Genomic DNA, 9,348 nt, shown 5'->3' with positions numbered 1-9,348 from the left:
TTATTGAAAATTTTTGGACTGATTTAACTGATTGTCATAGGTGTGTTGTATGTGTGTGTGTTTTTATTTATTTATTATTATTTTGTAGGGTTTGTTGTTGGTATGTTGGGATTGGATGTCCATGAATGTTTGGGTTGTAGCACATATTTGATTTCATTTTAATTGTGCTTGCACTTTTGAAAATGATCTGCTAGTGTTTTGTCTCTTGCTGAAAAAAGATAAATAAATGTTAAAAAAAAAAAAATACACTCATAACCTGTTTGATGTTTAAAAAAAAGTTGCAGAGACCCATTTGGGAGATGCTGTTTCTTAAAATGCATCATCAGCACGTTCTCCTCTCCTGTGTAAGGATTTGATTACCCGCAGTGTTAATATTGACCCACAGTGTCCTTTACATGCATGCTAATAAACATTTAATAAGACCATGGGAAGCATTTCTAAAGGACACATTTCGCTTTTAAAGTCCAACATGTTTAAAGCAAGAGAACATCTAATTGCAGCTGGCTGTGTAATATTATTCACGTTACCATGGCTGATCCACTGACTTGAAAAATAATCCCACAGCTGGAGATGAACAATTTGTTACACCAGTCTCATCACATTAAACCCTGAAGCTGATGACTGAGTGAATAACTTTAATGTGATATACTATTTGATTTTAAAGGAGCAAAAAGAAACTAAAAAAGTGGTTAATGGTTCAATCTGTCACTGTGTCACTTCTCCTTCAGTCTTCTGTCTGTAACTCTTAAAGACTTATTAAATGTTGCTTCCATGTATTTCTTGTTGGCTCATGATTAAATCAATCATCAGTGTTGTTTTTATGTGTTTTCTTGTGGTGTCTGGGCTCCTGTTCAGTAGGGACTGACAGATCTAAGTCCATTTGTGGGGATTTATCTGTTTAATAAGTGTTTGTGTTTTGTTGCGCCGCCCTGAGGGTCCCATTGTAACGCACTCTTGTGCTCAGTCATCACTAATGCCCTGATCCTGCTAAATGGACTCGTATTAAGTCTGGTTCCTTCTTCATCCTGTCCCTTAGTCCCCATTCGCAGTATCACCACCGGTTTTCCATCTGGTGAGGTGTATATAAGACCCGCACGGGCACGTTAGTTCTAACAACGCTTGCAGGGAGGACGACTCAACACTTAACGCTGACCAGTCCTTCTGTTCTGCAGGAGCTGAGCCTTTGAGGCCAACAGGCTTTGGTCTGACCTTCCTTCCAGCCTGGAACATGGACACAGCTGCAGCCGTGAGTCTTCTGGCTCTGCTCGTGGCAATGGCTGGCATCACTCACGCTCTTCACATCTCAGCCGGTCTGGAAGAAAGTGACATCCTGCCAGGGAGCTCAGAGGAGATCATAGCCGACCACATGTTTGGGCTGGTGAGGCGGCAAAAACCATTACAGGCTCTTTAAATTATAATATCTCACAATGTCGCGCAAACGTTTGATATCAACAAAAACTGTAGTAGCTGGTGTTTTTCATTTAAATTGTCCAAGCAGTCCCATTTTAATAATATTAACAAGAAGAAATCTAATCAATGCTCATTTTCTAAATTAAAAAGTAAAATAACAACAGCAAACTTGATTTCTTGTTAAGTTTACTCAGAAAATGAAGTTTCAGATCATCACTCAGACATAACACAGCAGTAAAAGCTTGATTAAATAGAATCCAAATTTCATAAACAAAATGATGTCACACATTTTATGCATTCATATTTATTCTTGGATATTAAATATTTACCAGCTTTTTATCTGTTAAAAAAACCTACATTAAATGTGTCTAAAGGTTTTTCACAGCAGTGTCGCTCTTTGAATTTGCTCCGGCTGTTGCAGAAAAATGCAGTCCTTGCAATTTCAGTTCATAAAGTTTACTTCTTCAAGACTTTTTTTCCCAATGGTTTATTTTGAGTAACTGGAGAAAATGAAAAGATCAACCTTGGATCTGTTGTGGTGACCCCGAGAGAAAACAAGGTAACAGCCAAAGGGGCTTACTTTTTACTCAAAGTAAACCAATGGCCTTAAAATGTTTTTGAAGGTATCTTACTGATACACAGTTATGTACTAAAACTTACTTTCACAAAAATCTTTGATGCAAAGTAAAATATCACCAATGCTACTCCAGTTCAAAATAGAGGTTTGGAACCTGTTAAAATACTTGATAAAAGGGCATGTAGACTGTAAAATGCAGTATGTCAGTACACAGTAAAATCACCAGTGTTAAATTAACAGTGATAGTGAGCATATGGTCCCACTCTGGCCAGAGGACCATAACACTGGCAGTGTTAATTTAACAGTGTCAGTGTTAGTTTTACACTGGTAATTTTACTATGTGGACATATAAAAAACAACACCATCCACTCTAGTTTGTAAAGACAATAACTCAGAACAATAAGAACTGTCATCTTCTAAATATCCATATTAATGCTGACGTCATATGACGGCTGTAACATCAAAAATTCTGTACTTTTATCACTTGCTATAGCAGCATGGACAAACCAGATGTTGTTTTAGCTTTAATAATGGGGAATGACAGGTAGTGAGGGAATAATTTGTGTGATACTACAGAATGAAATGAAGCTGTAGCATCACTTAAGAAAACAAAAGTGCTTCCGTTTAAATATACGTTGTGCAATACTCTAAAACTCTGTCATATCCTTCTACTGTAAGCAAATTATTGACCACTTCATTAAATCTCTGCATCTCACATCATTCATTATCATCTGTCACTTGCAATTCTGCTATGACAGTTTTTTACAGTTAACATGTGAATGCAGCATCAAAAGACAGGCAGCGAGGGACAGACTATTTAAGAGCAGGGACACCCAGTTTTATATGGGTAAATGGGAATAATTTATATAATACTACAGAAAGAAATGTAGCTGTAGCATCACTTAAGAAAAAGAAAGAACTTCCATTTAAATGTGCATTGTGCAAAATGCTAAAACTCTGTTGTATCTTTCTAGGACCCATAAGCGAATTATTGACCATGTCGTCAAATCTCTGCAGCTCACATCATCCAATCATCTGTCACTTGCAATTTTGCTATGACAGTTTTTCTACAGTCAACGTGTGAATGCAGCATCCAAAGACATATAACGAGGATGAACTAATTTAAGTTGACTTGATTTTGATACATGGGAACAATCCAAAAAGCAAGCTGTTTACTTATGTAATACACCATATTGCCACATGGTGGACATATTTGGGATTGGTCCATGCAATAATCTTAACACATGCATGTTAGAAATTAGGAGCAGGTGCAGGTGAAATTGCATGCAGCTTGAAATGACTTTGTCAGTTTCTCTCATTTTAGTGCAGCAGATAAGAGAATATTTAGAGCAGAATCCTGCAAATGGTGATAAAAGCATCAAATTTGGCAGAAATACTCCTTAGACATTCCTCTTTTGAAAAAAACAATTGGCCACTTGAATTTTCAGTCAGCGTTCAGGTAGAGGTCAATTGAAGAATTACACAGAGGTCAAAATTAAAAGATGCTCCAATCATATTGAAACCTATACCACATTATTTACCTGATCATAAAGATTCCAAAAAGGTATAGTTTGGACTATCTGTGACTGAATTCTATGGAGTTATGGGATAAAAAGTGATGAGTTATTGGTAAAAAGTGATGCAAATTATTGGTTGATTTAACAGGGTTTTAAAAAGGAATAGTTTGGACCATGTATCATGCTTAGTTATCACGTTACAGGGTAACATATGTCACATGTCATAGAATCCAATGGACATTGACCTCGTTTGACCTTTACTTTGGAGACCAAGCATTCAACACTGTCACTGTCCATTTATTAATCCTATTAGCTCAACCAATAATGTGCATCACTTTTTACCAACATTGGAGCAACTTTAACTTTTGATCCCTCTACAAACTGAAACTGACCTTTGTCACCATTTTTGCTGTTTTTATAGATAGAATATAGAATTCAGTCACAGATAGTCCAAACTATACCTTTTTGGAATCTTTATGATCAAGCAAATAATGTGGTATAGTCTTCAATACGATTGGAGCATCTTTTAATTTTGACCCCTGTGTAATTCTTCAATTGACCCCTACCTGACCACCGATTGAAAATTCAAGTTCCCAATCATTTTTTTTCAAAAGAAGAATATCTAAGGAGTATTTCTGCTGAATTTGATGCTTTTATCACCATTTGCATGATTGTTTCAGTTATCTGCTGCACTATTTCCAAAAGCTGAGGTCTGATCGTCAGCGAGGCCTCCTCTGCTTTAATAGTTTTTAGTGCTGTTCATTGTTTGTTTACTTCCATGTTGTTACTGATGGAAATATAGGGTTTTCAGTGTAATCCTGCTCTCTTTAGACAAACAAACAAAACAGATTAACGTGAAACGCTCAAATGTAGAACATAAAACATGACAGAAATGTCCTGTTTCTACATAATTGGATTGGATAATAAAATATATCATTTTTAGCAGCTACATTGATAAAGCAGATGTTATTGTCAAAGTAAATACAAAAACACCCTAATTGTTTTCTTAGTGGCAATAAATAAAAAATAAATGAATAAATATAATAAAATCCAAGCTTTTAAATATGTGCCCTTGTGTGTGTAATTGAATATAAATGTGCTGTTCTGCTCCAGGAGAGTCAAAACCCAGACAACAGCATGGACAATCAGCTGCTGAGTGCAGTGCTGAGAGCTCTGCTGCTGGCCACTCACAGAGAAACCAGGAACTCTGTCCTCCACCAGCCACAGAGGTCAGATCCATCACCCGCACCCAGCACACACACACCACACACAACACAGGAAATCAAATGGACACGTGATAGGAACAGTGCTGCTGAGTGGGACAGTATTACTGAATATTTATGCTTTTATGTGAATGTGTGCCACAACAAAACATACATATTTAATAGACACCAAGTATAAAAGAACATATAATAATATACAGTACTGTGATGTGCAAAAGTCTTAAGCATCCTATTGTTTCTGTGCAAATGCAATTTTTAATCTTTTATTTTTTGCAGTACTTCGTCAACAAGGTACCCAAACCTACATTTGCTTTTAGATATTAATAAAAAAAATCTAATACTGTAAAACAGTACAAGTTTTTGACATTTTTGTTTTTGTATAACTTTTGACATTTTTTTTAAATGAACAGTCCTTTTCAGATTAAGACAACTCTGATTACTTTGTAGGTAAACAGACCAACACAACATACAAACAGCCGATAGTAACCAATGAATCCTAAAATGATAGTAAAATGATGGGAACGTTCACTGAAAACAATCTGCTTTTTAAAGAATAGTCACAACATTATTCTAGGTTTTATTTATATTTATACCATGGTCAGTGAGAATTCCATGTCTAACTGGCGTGCATTATTTTCGTGTATACGCACATGTAGTTCGGCGAGTTAAGTCACTGTAATATCACTCCGCTCTGGTCGTCACAACAGCAACGCACAAATCAGCTGGTGCAGATCAGCTGTGTTTTGACAGGTGAATGACAGAAACACGATAAAACATGGATTTCCAAGTGAATTTTTATATTTTTGGCCAAAATAAAACATTTGAGGAATGGGAAGAGGAGGAGAGCAAACAAGAAGAACAGCAAAAGCAACGGCGTAAAGATTTAACTTCGGACAAACTAGACAAGATTGAAGACGGGAAAGAAGAAGAGAACACGAAAAAAGTTAACTTAAAGTTAAATAAATATTTGTGTGTTAGCTCTATGTGTGGGACCATGGTATAAGCGGATTAAACAACTTGAAGCCGTGCATTATACTGTCTGAATGCACTTCATGGAGTAACACCACTCCGCTTCACGTTGTGGTGTTTTAGACTCTGCGTCATGCAGTCAAACCGTATAATGCAGGGCTTTGAGTTGTTTAATCCTTACTTATGTGGGATTTTTGGTTTATTTGACTTCATGTAAAACTGTTTGAAATCTAAGTCTGCTGCAGAGTGGTACCTTAAAATCCTAAAGCTGATTTATGCTTCTACAACTCTGTAACTCCATGGCCATACAATGACGTTGACGTACGTGTTATCTTTTAAAGTTCTCCAGTGCATCAGTAGGTGCTGCGATGCTCTGCCACAGGAATAGCGTCTTTTTCTGGATCAATTTGTCCCTCAACGAGCTCCACTTGTTTATACAATCATCAACTTCCGAACCAGTGTTATGGTACGTGCAATTTCCTCCATGAATTGCAGGTCATTTGAGCATCTTTTTCCTACTCCGAGTTGTAAAGTTGGTCATATTTGCAGATTTGTTTTGATTCATGATTGAAATGTAATCATGTGCGTACTGCAAAAACTATGGCGGGAGAGTAAGGAGTGAAAGTGAAAAAGTGACCTATCATAGCCCCTGCGGTCTCTGTCATTTCGAACGGGCTACAGAGAGGATTCGCAGCCCCACAGATATCTTTGCTTTGCCACACCCAGAGATACGCATGAAACTTAATAACATATTACAATGCAGGCAGCAAGCAGTATTTTGTTAATAATCACTGGCCTTGAATAAAGACCTGCCTTGTTTAGGCATCGGGTCTGAGCATGGTTTGGGAAAAAATAAATGCCTGTGCTTTTAATCAAGGAAATACAGTACCCACAGTGTCAGTTCTGAACTTCATTTTTACCTCTGTTGTGACTGGGCACATCCAGACTGCTCTGTCCGGTACATGTGAGGGGTTGTTAATGGAAATACATTGCGATGGGACAGAACATTTTGTCCGATGTAAGTGAAAATATGTAATACAAAATCTGATCTATACAGTGTTTATTACATGGAAAACCATACAAAAACATTGAAACTTGTGCTTTTGTCCGGTGAGTGTGACTATCTGTTTTTATGATGACGGTTTAGGGGAGTTTTACGGTATATCACCTTGATTATATGTTCTTTTATTTATGTACTTTTTTTGCACTTGATGTTCAATTTTAATTGCTATTATGGATGCAAAATTTTGTTTTATTGTTGCATCTTGTTTTATTATGTATATTTTTACATATGTAAGTGCTACACCATTAAATGATTTTATTATTATATCATATATAAGTCAAACCCTTTTATTATATGGCTGCGACACTACGAATCAGATAGTTTCCCATATCAGACCGGTTACCATGACAATTGGTCTGGAACATGTATCACATTCGTTACAAACCAGAAAGCTAAAAACGTGATAAGAAAAATGTGAAAAAGTCAGGCATGAAGATACTTCATAAATATCTAAACAACATTAGAAAAAAAACACACAGATTGAAAGCTTACCACCAGACCATCTGTTAGCAAGTTCTTCATGGAGATGAAGAAAGCGAACAAGCCCAACACTGTCAGCAGCTTTCATATTTTGGCGATACGGTATTTTCGTGTGTTTATGTATATGATAGCCATATAATAAACAAATTATTAACCTCACTTGCATTGTCTGTCTTGGAAAATACCAGACTGAGGTGTTGACAGTAAAAAGACACAGAGGTCTGATATTTTCCCACTATTTCAGTTCAAATCCTAGTATATCAGTATTTCAGTGTAAAATCTTGGCAGATAAAATGAGATTGTCTGAGATTTTTCACTATTTTCCATATATGAATTTTGAAAAAGAAACATCAGTAGCTGGTATGCATTTATTTTTTAAATATATTGTGCTTGAGATATCTATTTGTGGAAGCGGTTCAGTGAGATACCAACTGCTTTTCTGACATCAAACTTTAACATCTGTGGTTTAAAATGTACTTTACTGAGGTACTTGTCATTTTCTCTGCAAAGATGAACATCACAATTACTACTTCTTGTCAGGTTTTGTTTTATAATATCATATGTTCAGGCTGCATCAAGTCTTGCAAAGACTCCCCCTCACTGTAGTTCTGGCTTTTTAAATTCATGGACTCAAAATGCATGCCATTCATGTAATTATAAGTCTTAGCACTTTCTTCTGTCTGTCCTCCTCTTCAGGTTTGGCCGTGAGTCCAGAGGACAGGTCGTGCCAGAGGAGCACATTGACGCCCGCGACTGGGAGCCTGTTCCCGGCCAGATTTGGAGTATGGCTGTGCCCCAGAGATTTGGCAAGAAATAAAAATGCAGGTTGATCCTCACATCAGCGTCCTGACACGAGGCCACGCAGCAGACAAATGTGGGAAGGAAAAATCTGAATTCATAAGTCAAAAATACACTCAAACTCTTCCACGTTTCAACATCGCTTTGATCTATTTGCCTTAAATGAATTTAAAAAAAAAAATGATGAGTTCAGTCTCTGTAAGGCTTGCTGACTCATTGTGGGATATTATCTGTCCTGAAGGGACATAATTTAGGTCAAGTGATTGCATTATTAATATTAATTCTCTTTTCAAACAATAAGAAGAGCTCAACCTGTGTGCACGTGTACAGTGTTCATAATGTAATGTACAAAGATTAGAATTATAGTGATTTATTAAAGAGCAACTCAACTCAAAAATGTTGTTGTTGATGTTATTTCCTGAGATGTGGCATTTGTCCACATTTTGACACTGTAGTGCGTTTGTTACAGTCTTGCCCTAAAGTCTGGAACCGGATTTTCTCAAGAGCACAGACAATCTATATTTCCTGCATGCCAAATGGAACAAGCCAATCATATTCCAGTTTGAATTTGAACAAGGCAGTCACACCATAGACATTGCCTCATGGAGTGCCTCTGCCTATTGGAGCCGACATGTCAACATGGCCGCCATCTTGGATGGGTCCCTGTTGCGCCCCCAGTGCATTTATTTATATTGAGGAAGGCGTATCCCCCAACTACAATAATCCATAACTCCCCACATTTTTACTCGATTTTACCACGGTTAGGTTTGTTAGAAACAGAGATTCAGTCACGATACAGGATGCTGTCACACATTAAAGATATTTACTTTCATGCTGAAATACTTTGGCTTATGCTCTTTAACAAAGACATATGTTATGGCATATAGATAAATGTATAAATTAATTTTATAATTTAGTAAAGAAACAAGTTTGGATTGTTCATTTGAATTTATTTCTCTCTCTCTCTCTCTCTCTCTCTCTCTCTCTCACACACACACACACACACACACACACACACACACACACACACACACACACACACACACACACACACACACACACACACACACACACACACACACACAACATCACTTTAATTTCCTCTGCTTTGCTCACCAGGTTTTGTTGCAATGATGAACATTTTTTTCAAGGGCAGGAAAAGAAAGTTCCAGATCATTCCAGGGTCTTAGGCTTGCAACTGGGGCTGGAGAGTTAAAACCCTTGAAAAAGAATTGTGTTGCACAGCTTCTTGCGTGTGCTGGTACTCTGTAACTCCAGTGTAGTTAATTTTGCGATGTGGTGCAGCCTTAC

The 9,348-nt window shown here is 37.1% G+C and overlaps 1 protein-coding gene across 1 annotated transcript; it reads left to right on the top strand.

Annotated features, from left to right (window-relative positions):
* The first annotated feature begins 1,102 nt into the window (after positions 1-1,102).
* Positions 1,103-8,109, top strand: npffl (neuropeptide FF-amide peptide precursor like). Its single transcript, XM_034166175.1, has 3 exons — positions 1,103-1,378; positions 4,618-4,733; positions 7,936-8,109. Exons 1-3 carry the CDS (start codon positions 1,229-1,231, stop codon positions 8,054-8,056), a joined length of 387 nt encoding a protein of 128 aa, XP_034022066.1. The 5' UTR covers positions 1,103-1,228; the 3' UTR covers positions 8,057-8,109.
* The last annotated feature ends 1,239 nt before the right edge of the window (positions 8,110-9,348 follow it).

Source organism: Thalassophryne amazonica, chromosome 3 (genome assembly GCF_902500255.1).
Source record: "Thalassophryne amazonica chromosome 3, fThaAma1.1, whole genome shotgun sequence".
Classification (NCBI taxonomy): domain Eukaryota; kingdom Metazoa; phylum Chordata; class Actinopteri; order Batrachoidiformes; family Batrachoididae; genus Thalassophryne; species Thalassophryne amazonica.
Note: the sequence above shows the minus strand (reverse complement) of the source record. Positions and strands in the feature narration are given on the sequence as shown.